Source organism: Citrus sinensis, chromosome 9 (genome assembly GCF_022201045.2).
Source record: "Citrus sinensis cultivar Valencia sweet orange chromosome 9, DVS_A1.0, whole genome shotgun sequence".
Lineage (NCBI taxonomy): Eukaryota > Viridiplantae > Streptophyta > Magnoliopsida > Sapindales > Rutaceae > Citrus > Citrus sinensis.
In genome coordinates this window covers 19,313,333-19,330,255 of record NC_068564.1, presented here as the reverse complement: position 1 = coordinate 19,330,255, position 16,923 = coordinate 19,313,333, and the positions used below count along the sequence as shown (strand labels likewise).

General features: G+C 33.1%; 2 protein-coding genes across 5 annotated transcripts; both read right to left on the bottom strand.

Annotated features, from left to right (window-relative positions):
• Positions 1–12,278: 12,278 nt before the first annotated feature.
• LOC102627219 (MDIS1-interacting receptor like kinase 2-like) lies at positions 12,279–13,640 on the bottom strand. Its single transcript, XM_006489718.4, has 2 exons — positions 12,840–13,640; positions 12,279–12,760 (listed from the first exon to the last, which is right to left on the bottom strand). Exons 1-2 carry the CDS (start codon positions 13,414–13,416, stop codon positions 12,468–12,470), a joined length of 870 nt encoding a protein of 289 aa, XP_006489781.2. The 5' UTR covers positions 13,417–13,640; the 3' UTR covers positions 12,279–12,467.
• On the bottom strand, positions 13,640–16,579 carry LOC127898637 (probable leucine-rich repeat receptor-like protein kinase At1g35710). Of its 4 annotated transcripts, none has more exons than XM_052433112.1 (2): positions 15,608–16,579; positions 13,640–15,463 (listed from the first exon to the last, which is right to left on the bottom strand). In XM_052433112.1, exons 1-2 carry the CDS (start codon positions 16,465–16,467, stop codon positions 13,642–13,644), a joined length of 2,682 nt encoding a protein of 893 aa, XP_052289072.1. In that variant the 5' UTR covers positions 16,468–16,579; the 3' UTR covers positions 13,640–13,641. The 4 variants fall into 4 exon arrangements, with proteins under 4 accessions (XP_052289072.1, XP_052289071.1, XP_052289073.1 ...); XM_052433111.1 differs by having other exon boundaries at positions 13,640–15,607; positions 15,752–16,579; XM_052433113.1 differs by having other exon boundaries at positions 15,752–16,579.
• Positions 16,580–16,923: the final 344 nt, after the last annotated feature.

Here is a 16,923-nt window from a genome sequence, read left to right as displayed (position 1 = left end):
GGTGTTACATAATAAGTATTGTTCAAAACTCTTAAGGACTAAAGAAAAACTTACCTTATGATTGTCTATATATATACATTGCATAGTACATATCATACCAAGAAATAATATGTGTGTGTGTGTGTATCTTGAATTTGAAAAAGGGGAAATCCTCCATGCTCAAGCTTCTACTTAAATTTTTTGTTTTTGAAATTAACTCTATAGTTAATTCTGATAGTTGGAAAATTTGGAAATTGTTTGACTCCATCCTCAAGCTTGTCAGGTCGTGTGGTCCGTGGCAAGATCGTGAGAGGGAGAGATTTCTTCAAGCCGATTACGATGAGATCATTTCAATTCTGCAACGCTCATCATCACCTTTGGCTTCAAAATCCAGGAAGGATCTTTACAATTATCTTTGCACAAGTCCAATATTAATAGGCGATGGTGCCTTGGTAAGCAAAACTCACTCTCTTCCTACTTATTTTCAGGAATTATTTACGAGCCAATATAATTATTGCTATGTTTGTTCTACCTATGTTTGTTGCATTAAAACTCTCACTAAGCTAGGTGCTCTTCATTCCAGCAGACCATGCCTGCCTAACATATGCGTAAACCATTTATGCCTTAACTCAAATATACTTTTTAGCCAACTATTACCATGTGCATCATATTCATCAAGCATGTTATCCCAAGCAACTAGAAACTCATTTTCATCCTCAATACTATCCATAAACACTGACAAGACACTTTTCACTGTACAAGTACCTTTAAACACACCATTTACATGCTTCAAGGCATTTTGCATCATATGCCATGTGCAAAGCCTATGGTATGTATTTGGCATGACATTTAAGATAGCCTTGGCCATTGCAGCATCCTGATATGTGAAAATTGTTTTTGAAGCCTTTCCAGACATAGCCTGCAAAAATGTTTCAAATAGCCAAATGAAGGAATCAACAGTTTCATCATACAATAATGCTGCACTAAAGGTAACAATCTCTCGATGATGATTCAGTCCAACCAACACTGCAAATGGCCGATTCTATTTATTAATTTTGTAAGTCGTATCAAAACTTACAACATCACCAAATTGACCATAATCAATTATCATTTTAGCATCAGCCCAAAATATATTTGTGATTTGCTATTCATTATCTAACTGTATAGAGGAAAAAAATGAAGGATTTTTTAATTGTTGTTCAGAGAAATAATTTAGAATATACCCTGCTTCCCTATATGCAATTTGCTTTTGTCTTCTTGTTCTAAGGTAATTCTTTTGATCGAGTTTAGTGTATCCAAGAGAATCTCTTCCACCCGCTTGCTTTACCATTAGCTCATAAGGAGACTTAAGTGAAATTCCAGATTCACCTGCCAAATCTGCTTCCATTGCTTGTAAACTAGATATTCTTCTTTGCGAAGGTAACATATGAGTGCACTCTTCCATTACAAGAGGATGATTATGTGAATCCACAAAATGATAAAAAAAAAATTGTTCTTCTTCCTATCTAATTTAACACACAATTGAGCACCACAATCAATTCTCGTCTCTGCTCTAGGTTTTACAGCCAAAATGATCTCGTTTATTTTTCGATCGCAAACCCGCTTTAGCACAAACAAATTACCTGGAGGTGATTTCACCTGTACGTTTATTCTTACCAAAGGTTTCTTTTCTAATACTGAACCCCACTTTTGACCCATACGCATTGTAGAATCATATGCTGATTCATTAGAATCAAACTCCAGCCCATATTTAGGTTTCCAATACAATTCGCTAAAATTTTTTGAAACAACATCAGTTGCGGCCATTTAAAGAACCAATGAAAACTAAAACAATAAACCTGTATGGAGTCACCACTTTGTCCAGTACTTTACCCTTTACGGGCCGATCCGGTGCGAGCGGGGATTAGTCTGGGTTGTGGTACGGGCTTAAAAGTGCCTCCCACAGTTGGGGTCCACTCAGGATCACCTCGTGGTTCAAACAAAAAAAAAAAAAAAACCTGTAGCAACCATTAAAAAAATTATTAACATTATATCAAGTTGCAGAGGATAAAAGTATAGTGAAATCAAGAAGCATTATAGAATCATAAGCTAACCTCGTTGGACTATTATTGTTGTTGAAGTTCATGTTCAGTGGAGTAAACTAGTTTTCTCAAATTTTTCTTACCACAATTGCTAATTATTTAGAAGATGAAAAGTTTTTGGCGGTGAGAGAACAAATTGATGGAAGCGGGAATTGTAAGTGAAGCGGGAAAACATATCTGTAAAACACATCATTTAAGAGGCTATGAAAATAATTAGTTACAAATAAATCTTGGCCATTGAAATTAATAATGCCATGTGTCAACGGATCCTTTAAAGCTCAGATAATGATCAAATCAGGAAAGGATCTCATTCCGAATATATAACCCAAATTTTAAGAACTTCTAAGAAAAATTTATCCTTCATAGACAGGGCAAAACAAATTAATTACCCATCATAGAGGGATCCCTTAAGTTAATAAATTAAGTGATAAGTTAAAATAAACGAAAAACACACACTCACATGATAAAATGCACTGTATTAGAGTGCGTGTTTTATTTGTCTTTTAATTTATTCCTTAACTTAATTACTTAAAGAATCTCTTATTAGATAATAACTACAATTTAGATTGTGTAAAAAATGACAATTTGTGTACATAAAACAATAAACAAACTTGTGACGTAAAATACATAAACAATGACAGGTCCTATATCTGTATCGAAAATTTATAAATAATGGAAAAGAGTTGCGTACTGCCAAATAAAAAATCTGACAATTTTTAAAAAGATAAAAGAATACTTATTTTCTTAAAAAAGACATCTACACCCCCAAAGTTTAGGAAAATTGTCACAAACACCCCCAAATTTTCAGAAAAGGACACCAAGACCTTTTTTTATAACTATAATATCCTTTACCTTTATTATTAAAAAAAATCAACTCTAATGTTTTATAATAAATAGAAATATAACACTAAATAAATTTAATAATATATACGTTGTAAAATATATTTCAATACTTAAAAAATATTTTAATATTTTACAATCTCCTAGATATATTTTATTATATAAAATTAAATTTGATAATAAATAGAATCATAATATTAAAACAAGTGTATTAAAATTTAAACTATTTTGAATATTATGTAAAATAATAATAACATCATTATGTGAGATTTTTTATTGTAGAATATATTTAATGCAAATATTATTTAAAATAACTTAAATAAATAAAAATATATTATTAAATAAATATAACAATTTACATATTTAAATTTATTAAAATATTAAATAATTTTAATATTCTTAGTCTATTGCATAGATTACATTATTTATAGAAATCTCTATTTATTAAAAATTTAAATTCAATTTTTTAAAGGGCATAATGATTAAAAAGGGATCTTGGTGTCCCTTTTTAAAAGGTTGGGGTGTTGGTGACTATTTCCTCAAATTTAGGGGGTGTAGATGTTCTTTTTCCTTCTTTTTCAATTTTTTTATTTTATTTGTTGTTTAAAAAATTATTGGTAAATCAATGTATTCCTTTTCTATAGTTGGCAAAAAGAAGTACACGTCAAAAATTTGTTGACTTATAATCATAAAAATCCACAAAATTATTTTTTATAGTCAAAAAAGTTTGCAACCGGCATGTTTTGTTCCGTTTAAGCTTAATTTTCCAGAAAATGAAATGGATGCATTATGTAAATCTCCCCATCAGTTAAGGAGGTCAATGAAGTCAACACACAAAAGTTTTTCCACAAAAATTAATGGACAAAATTGGCCTTTGCCTTTTTGGACCTTGAGCGACTAACCAATTTGTTTACTGGGCATTATCTCTCCAAAGATCATGTCTGCGTCGGTAAATGTAATCGACCAATTCCAAATCAATGCAACAAACTGTGCCCTTCAATACCCATTTGTCATAATAATGTGCACTTTGATAAAGATATAACTGCTTCGATATAATAAATATATAAATGATAAACAATAAGTAAAAATTGTGGATCTAAATTGAGATGGTCCGAGGCGGATCCATGATTTTATCTTACAACAGAAATTTAATACGACGTATTCCATTAAAAAAAAAAAAACAAATAAGTGTGACAAGTTGTGCACATAAACATCAAGCAACTTGTGATGTAGAATCCATAATCCATGACAGGTAATTTCTCTACCAATATTTTGTAGTCCATATATTTTTCTTTTAGTTCTTATGGACTACCTGAATAGTTAGCCCAAACTTCAAAAACTTTTAAGGAAAATTTATCCCTTGCAGAAGGAGCAAAATAAAGTCATTAACCCATCATAGAGACTTCGATTAATTTAAAAAGTAATGTTATAATGAGAATTCTCTTAAATTATTAAGTTAACAAATAAATTAAATTACAAGAAAAGCACATACTTGAATGCAATGTATTAGAGTTTGTGTTTTATATATCTTTTAGTTTATCTCTTAACTTAATAACTAAAGGAATCTCTTATTAAATAATGACTCAAATTTAGATTATGTGAAAGATTGAGTGACTGATAAGTTGTGTACATAAAACAACACATAAACTTGTGAAGTAAAATACATAAACCATGACATCAGCTGGTTGTATATTTGTATGGGAAACTTATAAATAATGGAAAAGATTTGCGTAATGTAAAATAAAAATTTTAAGGACTATTTAAAAAGATTAAAAATTATTTTCTTATTCAAAGTTTTTGAATTTGATTGCAATTTATAAAATTGATTGATGAATCAATGTATTCCTTTTTTATAGTTTGGAGAAAAAATTATACATCAATAATTTGTTGACTTATAATATTGGATTTTATATTGTTTAACTAACTAAAGGGGTTAATAATATAATTGTTCTGTTAAATCAGTCCTCGAATTATATGCTTCTTTAAGCTTCAACGATTATCTACCAAGACTATGACGTTCATTACAAAATGTCGACATTAGTTCTATAAAATTCAATGCACGGGGATTGATGAAGAAATTTAATGCGGGTTATGTATGTTAAATTAATACTAATGTAATGAATGACTCGTTCCATTTAAAAAAAAAATGAGTGAGATGTTGTAACAAACAACCTGTACACATATAATACATAATTGACGACACAGATCAGATATCTCTATCGAATACTTGTAATTTGTATGTGAAACTGAGATAGCAGTAATTAAAAAACTCATATTGTTATGTGATAAAATGCCAGTATAGCTTAATGAGTCTAATAAATACTTTTGTGCCAATCATGAAGAATTACTGTAACACCCCAAAAATTTACCCATGAAAGTACAAGGGTAAAATTGGAATGAAACCTCATATAATTTATTCTTATTAATAAACTTCAAAGTAGACAATCATTATTCATACTCCAACTGAATCCTTACATAAAACATCTGAGATAAAGTCTCCAAAGAAAAGTCTCTAATCCAAAATAAAAAGTCTAATCAAACTTAATCTTTAAAGCAACTCCAAAATATTGGAGACTTTCCTTATCTTAAAATTCTTCATCTAAGAACCCAAGCCACATCTCTAATCAATCTGTAAAATATTGGAGACGAGGGGTGAACCATCAACTCAGTAAGCAAATCCATGCACAATGTTTGAAAACCTTTGTCATTATACCTTTAAACATTTTATAACATCTTAAAATAACATTTTCATTTAGTATAAAGAGTGGATTCATGTAAAAGCATTAAAAAACATTAAAACATTCATAAAAACATTAAAACATAAACATTTGGTAGCTCATACCTCGTAGTCATCATCATTTATCATTCAGGATACTATACCCGGCATTATTCCTCGTTCAGGGTACTATAAACAATCATTATTTAAAAGTGTTTTTATTTTAGAAAATTCATTTAAATATTTTAGAAATCAGTTTTGTAAAAATTTTCATTTAAACATAATTCTTATAACATAAATTGCATTTATTATGAAGCACATTACGGATGAATCTACTTACTTCAATCCGCAACAATCAACTCAATACCTCAAGAACAAACCAACAAGCTCACCCGCATCCTATAATCATCATAAAAATATCCTTATCAATATTATCTCTAACCTTAAACATAATCCCAATCATCCTTAAATCATAGGCTCTTATACTATCTCAAAACTTATACATATTCTAGACTTAAACATGAGTATCCTGCACATGCTGATTTTTAATAACCTATACACATGTCGGAAAACAATGAAAATTTACAGAGGTACTGTGGACATGCATAGCATTGCATACAAAATTTCTCAAAAATCAGTACAAGTGAAAATCGAGTCAGAATATTGACCTTTCACCAAAGTAACAAAACTGTCTAGCATTGACCAAAACAGACCTTTACCACTTAGGAAATTCATAACATATTCTTTAATACTCTAAATAATATGTTTCTTTTTTCTAATTACAGAAGACACATTCAGAAAGCATGTAATTAAAATTCGTAATTTTTGGACGCCTGAAACTATTTTAAAAGCGTTTTATTTCCGAGAACATCTAACCCGTCCAGAAAATTCCAGATTTGAAAACAGAATTTCAAAAATTCATATCTTTTATTTTAAATGCCCAAAAATTGCGATTCCAGTTTTTAAAGACAGAAGAAAGATTTAATTTTCATTATAAAATTCTAACATGGCATGTAATATTCATAAATTAGCCCAATCTGTTACATGTTTCAGGTTTCTGCAATTCGGGAGAACATTTTCCAGATCTGCAGCAGCCGCATGTTATGATATTTTTTTTTTATAATTTAACCATAATGAATAAATTACGAAATTAAATATGTAATCATACGAGACATAGATCTGTTGATAAAAAAATTGCCATAATTTGTAAGGATGTGTAACCTTACGGAAAAATTTCTAGAAGTGAGAATCGCTGCTGAAAATTGGAATTTTCCAGCACTAGTAACCCAAATTCGAAAAACCATAACAATTTGCATACTCAGAGGATTTCCACACAAAACCTATCAATGGAAAACTTAGGATGTCTAGTTTAATGATTTGTAAATGAACTCATGTGATTCTAAATAAAGAAAACGATTTCAAGCATTGAATACAGACTGTTCATATCATCACAGCATTACAAACACACATCTGTGGGAGTTACAATTACACATAATTTACTATTATCATGATGTGGTGGTTTCAAATGGCCACTTTTTGGCAATTCATTTTGGTATTAAGCTAAAAGATAATGTTGATTCTGTTGTCCAAAAGGTAACGCATTTGGTGTTTTAAGAGAAATTCTTTTGCTCATTTCTTTGAATTCAAAATTTCCTAAAACAATTAACAATTATTGTATTCCATTATGAATCTATGATGGCACTGTGAACGGGTGGAAGGATGTTGATTGGGTGTAGCAAGGTTAAGCTGCTCAGAACCAACCAAAGTGGTATTGCGAGGTTTGGCGCTCATTTTTTGCATATTTACGTGGAGATGTGGTTGTTTCTTAAATTTTTGGCGCAGTTTGGATTGAGGTTGGGTAAAAATTACAAAACTAAAATATTTAGTAAACATTAACTATTTTAATGTGGAAGCTAAATTAATTTAATTTTACATCTATGATAAAAATTAATTATATCTTTACTAATTTTCAAAATTATTATTTAAAAATTATATTTATTATACATAGTTACATCTTTTTTTTTTTTTTTCATAACAACTATAGTTTAGGAGCTACTAAATAGGGCCTCACTTAAAATGATGATAGAAAAACTATTCAAAGTTTCTTGAAAATTTTAGTTCTCATTTTTGTCACAATTATGGTGGCACTTTGACTGCAGAATCGATACGTTAAATGGCTATTTTCTAGAAAATTTTATAGGAACTTATCTTGTTAGATTTTAATTTGAAGCTGGTCTAGATGTTTAGGTATACCAGTTAGTTTAAGTAGCTGATTTTGGACTTAATCATTAACAAGGGGCAACTATCAGCCTATCACTGGCTCCTCCATTCAGAACATCTGTTTGCCCTATTATTGTTAAATCTTCACTCTTCTTTCAGTTGTTCAGCTTAGGCAGTATTCAACTTCTGTTCTACATAGAAAAGAAATTTACTGTGCATATTATATATTTAGATGAGGCCCAAGAACTTCTTGCTTTTGCTGATGGGGCTCAAGAATCTGAAATGTCAAGTAACCATTACTTGTTTATTGTTTCCAAATTCAAGCTGTATTCAGGATGATGCTGCGCCTGCTAAAGATTTTATTATGTTTTTCATCATTTGGTTCACATGAAATGGAAAATGGGGTCTTTTCTTTCCCATATGGCTCTTTTTACAAAAGTGATTTTGAGGATATTTTTCGATTCAAATGGAGAACTTTTTTTTTCTTTTATCTACTGTTCCTAAATATCTACAATTGGATGTCCTCAGTCATTCTAGCTACCTATTATCTTATGCATCTTTTTGTTGTTGGCCATTTGTTTCATTTTCTGCTACATATTTTTCATATTTATTTAAGAATCTATCACTTGTCCTTAGTTATGTGAGACCTCAAACACTAATGGGGGCAAGTCTTTATTTTATGGAAGACATTTTATTACCGTTCGTGCAAAGAAAATGGGAACAGTTGCAAAGAAAGTATTGCAATAGTAATTGACGCAGCTTCAGCAATGCCCTTCTGGAACAAATGTCCCTTCTTTCTTATTTGTTTTGTTGTTTTGTTTAATCTCTATTATGGATTTTTCTTTTTTTGTGTATACTTTTTCTGTTCGGTGGCTGAGAAAGTTCAGGAAAGCTTGAATATTTATTACCCAATGTAGAAAATAACTGCTGCAGTGCTGTCAGTAGTCAGTGACATAGTTGGTCAGAAACTCAACTAGCATTAAGAAAACTTCAGCTAACGAGTCTTCTTCTTAAAGTGGTTAGTTTTTTTATTTCTCATTTCATCTCTTTTATATTTGATTTTCTACACAGACTGTCTTCAGATTTTTGTGTTTCATAGGAGCATTAGCTTTTAACATCTTCCAATTTGTGATGGGTGCTTGCAATTCACTTTCTTATTATTACCCTGAGTTTGTTTAGCGTTCGCTTTCTATTGGATTGTTAGTGTTTTCTATGATTGGAAATTGGGGAATTATGTTAGTTTGGTGAATGCTTTATATTAAGAATTCAGTCCATCGTTGCCAAAATTTATGTATTTTAAAGCTTGAACTTTCTCTCCGTTCGTTTTCAAACTTATTCATTTATCTGCTCTGTACCAAATGCATGATTTCTCTTTATGTTGTGTATTTGGTGCTGGTAATTTTCGTTGACATTTATCACTTCCATTATGTGCTTGGTCAGAGGTTTGCTTCCTACAAAATATTTTGTTAAGGGTGACCTACATGGTGCGATTAGTAATCAGACAAGTCTATTTTCAACTCCATGCTTCTGCGATTAAAATGCTAATTCATCTGAAGAGGAGGTTTCTTTGTACAGTCTAGTGGATACAACCACCAGTTTCATGCCTTTATGAGGCTGTGATGAAGGACATAGTTTTTTATATGCTAATCATACTCCAAATAATCTAGCTTCATGAAAGGGAAGGGTGGATGATGATTTGTTTCAAACTTTTAACAACCCTCTGACTCAACTTGATCAGCATACATAGAGTGGGCAAATGCCTGGTTTTGTTAACGACTACCAAACATCTGACTATGGAAATGTGTGACTCCAAAATCTAGTTTTCGCTAGATTTTGAACAGGAAGCATGGAACCACCTTCAGTGGATTACTTGTTTGATTTTTTGGTGTGGATTTAAGAATAAGCTCCTCAACGCAAACTAGAATAATTCGCTTGCTGATGGATAACATATGGGTGAAACTAGTTCAATGTCTATGAATGCTCCTGATGTGAGTGCAGGTTTTCATGCACTTCATTCTCTAGGATATACCATGCATTTTTAATTAGAAGATGTGATCTCTAGGGCTAACACTGTCTCGAAGTAGAACTTAGATGATAATATCTCTTGCAGGACAATGTTGACACAGATCAGTTGCTCCTCTATTCCCACTATTTCTCCCCCGTCTGGCAAGGTTAATATATCTAACTTAGTGCATGTGGAGCTATTTGGCCTTATTGAGTCCTTGGCAAAGGCAGGGGCTGAGGTATCCGATTCTTTTCATTCCGGCTATAGCAAGAATGATGGAGAAAATTGTTCCCAAAATAGTTCCACATATGGGTTCCCTATCAGTTCCTGGTAGAATAGGGTCAAATGCACAATGCTACTGTCTCGACTGCATAATACGAGAAAAATGATGAAACAAACTAAATCAAATCGCAAAAGGCTTAAACTTGGTGAGAACCCTAGAGCAAGGCCCAAAGATCGTTAGATGATTCAAGAGGGCGTAAAAGAGTTGCGAGAAATTTTACCAAACAGCGCAAAGGTAATTGCATTTTTTTTTTCTCACTAATGATTTTAACTTTATCTGTATTTTGTCAATAGTAGTTTATGTTTTAATGCTGATACTATTCTTCTTTCCCTTGATATGGTTCAATAATGTAGCATAGATGCACTTCTAGAACGTACCATCAAGCACATGCTGTTCTTGCAAAGTCTGACAAAGCACATTAACAAGCTAAAACAAACAGAGGAGTCTAAGATAAATTTGAGGCAGTCATCTTGCCTGAACTTGCAGATAATCAGCAAGGAAGGAGGTTGGCTTTTAAAAGATAACTCTGAGGGAGGGTGACATGGGCATTTGAAGTCTGTTCACAATCTGTGGTCTGTCTTATCACAGTTGAGGATCTGAATCCACCTCGGCAGCTGCTCGTAAATGTAGTAACTGGCCTTTTTTGAGTAGAAATTGTTTGGTTTGAGTAAATGTTCGTATATATGGCCTTGTTGACATATGCTTTTCAATCAACGGGGTTTCTTTTTCGAAATAACTTACTTAATCAGGGGAAGGGAGTGATGGAAGCAAGGAATGAAAAGATCTGAGCATGCTTTCGGCAGTATCGGTAAAAAAGCAATATCGCTTTAACCAATGAATTATAATTTCCTACTAGATTAAATTTGCTTGCTGTAATAAATGAATGGTTTATGCACAACTTATTAAAAATGTTTAAATATGTGACCTTTGCCAATTTTTTTAGTGATTTATCTCAAAGAAACTGAGAACATGTTGTAAGTCTACATTTCAAAAACTTTCCTTCCTTTCAATTGGGCGATTCTTCTTGATATGCCAGGGAGTCAGAGTCTATACATATGTTATCAAAATGCAGCTAGCGACATGGTTTTTTCTTTTAAATTTTTATAATATTCAAACTTTTCATCTAGCAGGCACAGACTAGGTAAATCCCCTACAAATCTTATTCATCAAAGCTGTTACTTAGGAATATACTAGCTGCAGTAAGAACATAAGTGAATTTTGAACAACATAGCAAGAGAACTTAAAATGATTGGGTTCAGTCAATTTCGTTTTCTGGAGAACACACGGATGTAACATTGGTACATGCCTTGGATAACAACAATGTGATGGTTCATCAGTAATTCTTTTCCCCAAGCCACCTTTGTAGCAGCAACTGGTAGGCCCAGTTGTCCACCTGGATATGTTAAGAGCGAGCTCGCGTTGCATTGCTTGCCATGACTGACATGGTTCCAGTCAACACTCAGGTGGTTCTAACTTACATGTTCATCTCCCCCAACCCAAGTTTTGACTAACCTCACTTTTTTGGGAGGGAAAATTCCATTTAGGTAGTTCTGTGAGCTCCTTAAGAACTTTCAAATATATGTTTCTTACAGAGATACATATCTGAATGGTGTCTAATGCTTTATTAAATTATTTAGCTGTGGAAGATGAATATCGAGGACGTTATTGTAAGTGCTAAGTTAACAGACAGAGGGGGGCATAATAGTGGGTTTTCAATAATGTATAGAGCATCTAGGATACGAAATGAAAACATTTAGAGTGTTTTGTTTTCTTAATTGGTATTTTCTTGCATTCCAGTTCTATTGCATGACTACGACAATCACATTTTTCTTCATTTCTTATTTATGTTTTTCTTTTTGTTATACTTCCTAAGTTTTTTGTTAAACGTCCCAATGTGTACCATTCAATGGTTAAGTTAGGAACATTATCAGCCTATTTAGGACGTACAATAAAAAATTTGAAGACATTGTAACATATTTGCTAATGTGTACTTGAAATTCTTTTCAAGAGAAGCTTTGCTTCTTGTAATGGAGCACCTCATCATGTAGGTGACAGTATGTTGATAGGCTTTAACTGAACTGGGAAGAGAAATTGAGGGTGAAAGTTTGAAAATAGGCAACGATGTTGGAGTGACATATCACAAACACTATTGGATAATTAAACCTCTAACCGTGTGAGGTGAGGAAAGATTTTATTCATAAAATGAAAAAGATACCTCTAGTCAACATGACTTACAAGCATTACCCCTTGTGATATGGTAAAATCTAGAAAACGATTTCAAAGGACCAGACCGATTACTTAGAAAAATAGGCTATTCACAAGCATGACTAAATCTTCAATTGACTAGATCTTCAACAATTGAGACACTTTCGGCATGGTTGGTCTAGATTCAGGATTCTCATCTAAGCATGAAATGGCGACTTCCACGATTGATATCAATTTGTCTTGAACAATGCACGATGGAGTTGGAAGCCGAGGGTCTAACATTTCATCGAGTGCTATGTTCAAGTTCAAAGATGAAGAGGACATTGAGGAAATAAAATCTCTTGGATGCTTCCCCTTTATCACTTCCAATGCCAACACTCCAAAGCTGTACACATCGCACTTTTCAGTAACTTTCATTGTGTATGCAAGCTCTGAAAAGGGGAAAAAAAGAATTATTATTTTATTATTATCATCTTTACACAGTACAAGCTTGAATAATAATTTACATACCTGGTGCAACATATCCATATGTGCCTGCAAGTTCTGTCCAATTGGATGAGTCTGGCTTGAGAAACTTGGCAATTCCAAAATCCGAAACATGAGCTTCATTATCGAAATCTAACAGCACATTTTTGCTTGATATATCTCGATGAACAATTGGTGGGAAACAATCATTGTGCATGTAAGACAATGCATCAGATATACCTTTTATCACATTCATTCTCCTTGTCCATCCCAAATCCTTTGCTGCTGCATTATTGCTTAGGATCATGGCCAAGCTACCCATTTCAAAGTATTCATAAATTATAAACAAGTGCCGGACATGTGAACAAAAGCCATAAAATTTCACAATGTTACGATGCCGTATTTCGGTCAATGCCTTGACTTCATTCAAGAATTCTTGCTGAAATGTCATCTCACCTGGGAGTGGCGAATGGAATTTCTTGACTGCAACGATTTCTCCAGAAGCTAGCTCAGCTTTGTAAACACTTCCTTGTCCACCCTTTCCAATGCAGTGCTCATCATCAAAGTCATTTGTTGCTCTAATAATTTCTTCATAGACAATTTTTCCTTCAAAATTTAACATTGAAAGCAAACTTCGAGTATTTCCAGGGCTACTCTGTTGTGTTTGTAAGTCATTCTTTCTTCGTTGAAACTTGAAGAACAGTCCAATCAAAGAAATTAAAAGAGCAACAATCCCTAAGAGAGGGAATACCACAACAACCCAGATCTTTCTCAAAGCTTGTTTGTTTGACTTTAATGCTTTGCAAGATGGAAGTCCTTTGACGTCTCCACATAATCCTTTGTTCCCTTATAGTGCTTCTATTGGAGCATCTCTGAATGTTGTGCTGTTAGGAATTGGACCTTGTAACTCATTGTAGGATATGTCAATGCGTAGCAAGCCACGCATTTTTTCGAAGCAACTTGGAATGAGACCTGAGAGGCTATTGTGGGAAAGATTCAAGTTCTCCAAACTTTGTAAAATGCAGATTTGAGATGGTATTGCTTCTCTGAGAAAGTTATAACTTAAATCCAACTCTGAAAGATGAATTAACTCCTCCAATTTAATTGGAATTCCCCGACAGAACTGATTATTGCTCAAATTTAAGTAATGCAATTTGACCAAGTTGCCAAAACTTTTTGGGATCGAATTGTTTAATCTATTGGAAGACAAGTCAAGGTGCTCGAGTTGAGCGAGTGACCCAAGTTTTGGAGATAGCTGTCCAGAAAGCTGATTCTGAGCCAAAATGAGCTTGATCAAAAAATTAAACTTGCCAAGTTCTGTTGGAATCTCGCCAACAATATGATTTGATGAAAGATCAAGAACTCCTAATTGAGATGAGTGTCCAATTTCAGGAGGTATATTGCCAGTAATATTATTTACAGAAAAATCTAAAGTGCCTAACTTTGGACATCTTCCCCAATCAGATGAGATTTCACCATAAAAGTTATTGTGGCTAAGGTCTATGAAAGTTAAGTTTGGATAAATATAAAAAGATTCAGATATATTGCTGCTTAGATAGTTTCTATCGAGACGTAATCTTATTAGGCTTGTCAAATTTCTGAAAGATAGAGGGATTGAGCCACGGAGTGTATTATTGTTTAATTCTAAATTGAAAAGAGACCTCAAGTTTCCTATTTCACTTGGAATTGAGCCAGAAAGTAAATTGTTATGAATATACAATGTAGCCAATTTGGTTAGGTTACCTAAAGAATGAGGGATTATGCCACTGAGTTTATTGTACCCTAAAGTAAGTGTGGAAAGAGACCTTAAGTTTCCAAATTCACTTGGAATTGAGCCAGAAAGTGAATTTTCATAAAGATACAAGGCAGCTAAGTTGCTCAAATTGCCCAAAGATGGAGGGATTGAGCCACTGAGTTTATTATTGTACAATGCTAGATTAGAAAGAGACCTCAAGTTTCCTATTTCACTTGGAATTGAGCCAGAAAGTGAATTGTCATAAAGATACAAGGTAGCTAAGTTGCTCAAATTGCCCAAAGATGGAGGGATTGAGCCACTGAGTTTATTATTGCTCAATTCTAGATCGGAAAGAGACCTCAAGTTTCCTATTTCACATGGAATTGAGCCAAAAAGTGAATTTTCATGAAGATACAAGGTAGCTAAGTTGCTCAAATTGCCCAAAGATGGAGGGATTGAGCCACTGAGTTTATTATTGCTCAATTCTAGATCGGAAAGAGACCTCAAGTTTCCAATTTCACCTAGAATTGAGCCAGAAAGTGAATTTTCATAAAGATACAAGGTAGCTAAGTTGCTCAAATTGCCCAAAGATGGAGGGATTGAGCCACTGAGTTTATTGTACCCTAAACTAAGTTTGGAAAGAGACCTCAAGTTTCCAAATTCACTTGGAATTGAGCCAGAAAGTGAATTGTTATAAAGATACAAGGTAGCTAAGTTGCTCAAATTGTCCAAAGATGGAGGGATTGAGCCACTGAGTTTATTATTGTTCAATGCTAGATTAGAAAGAGAGCTCAAGTTTCCTATTTCACCTGGAATTGAGCCAGAAAGTGAATTGTTATAAAGATACAAGGTAGCTAAATTGCTCAAATTGCCCAAAGATGGAGGGATTGAGCCACTGAGTTTATTATTGTTCAATGCTAGATTAGAAAGAGACCTCAAGTTTCCTATTTCACTTGGAATTGAGCCAGAAAGTGAATTGTCATAAAGATACAAGGTAGCTAAGTTGCTCAAATTGCCCAAAGATGGAGGGATTGAGCCACTGAGTTTATTATTGCTCAATTCTAGATCGGAAAGAGACCTCAAGTTTCCTATTTCACATGGAATTGAGCCAGAAAGTGAATTTTCATAAAGATACAAGGTAGCTAAGTTGCTCAAATTGCCCAAAGATGGAGGGATTGAGCCACTGAGTTTATTATTGCTCAATTCTAGATCGGAAAGAGACCTCAAGTTTCCTATTTCACCTGGAATTGAGCCAGAAAGTGAATTGTCATAAAGATAAAAGGTAGCTAAGTTGCTCAAATTTCCCAAAGATGGAGGGATTAAATCTTCTAAATAATTTGAGTACAAAGCAAGGTAGTTTAGAGAACATAACCTACCTACTTCATAAGGAATTGAGCCATTTAATTTATTCTCGAACAAGTGAAGGGTCTTGAGATAACTTAGGTGGCCAATTTGTGGTGGTATGGTACCAGAAAACGAATTATATGATAAATCAAGGTACTTAAGTCTTGAAATGTTACCAATTTGAGGTGGGATGTTTCCATAGAGTTGATTGCGCCAAAGATCAAGATACGCCATATGAGGAAATGATGAGAATGAGAAATCATGAAGCATACCTTTTAAACCTATACTTGTGAGGTTAATACTATTGACTCTTCCACCACGGTTGCAATGAATTCCAACCCAAGCACATGGGCTTGTTTTGGTGACATTGTTAAGAGTCCATGAAGATAGGAGAGATCCATTATTATGATTTTGAAGGCTAGTTTTCCATTTGAGAAGTGCGTGGGCTTCTTCCATATAATAAAAAGAAACAACCGGTGGAAAATTTGAAGCACAAAATAGGATAAAAAAAATGAGTGAGAAAATTACTAAATTATTTTTCAAGTTTGGTGACATCATTGCGTAATGGAAGATCAACCGAGGCTCGATAATCATAGAAACAATAGAGAAAAGTGAAAGATGAGAACAACAAGAAACTAAGATTAGCTAGACAAGGCAGATAGAAATAAACATCTAGGAATGATGGATGTATAAAGAAACACACTGAAAGGCAAATTTATAGAATCAATGACGTGAGGCAACAAATTAATGAGTCAACCACTCTAAGGTAGACTAGTTGTTGTTAGGGAAAAAAATGGTTTTCATTAATTTTGTTAGTCATGTGTCAATTGAGGCCTTATTAAATCTTTGTGTGTATGTATATATGTTAGTTTTTTTGTAGGGGATTTTAAAGTTTAGAAAATTCCGAAAAATCTTTAAAACTCATGCTTTTAATTTTTTCTAGATTTTCCCCGAATTTTAAACACATGAATTAAAAAATTTATGTATATATATGTATGTACGTATGTATGTATGTATGTATGTATGTATGTATGTATGTATGCTTCTTCT

Excerpts from the sequence above, each read along its gene's own strand:
- LOC127898637 (XM_025102631.2), bottom strand. The coding sequence starts at position 16,467 with ATGATTATCGAGCCTCGGTTGATCTTCCATTACGCAATGATGTCACCA.
- LOC102627219 (XM_006489718.4), bottom strand. The coding sequence starts at position 13,416 with ATGTTAAATTTTGAAGGAAAAATTGTCTATGAAGAAATTATTAGAGCA. Across the intron at positions 12,761-12,839 it reads ATATGGATATGTTGCACCAG|AGCTTGCATACACAATGAAA; the intron begins GTATGTAAATTA and ends TCCCCTTTTCAG.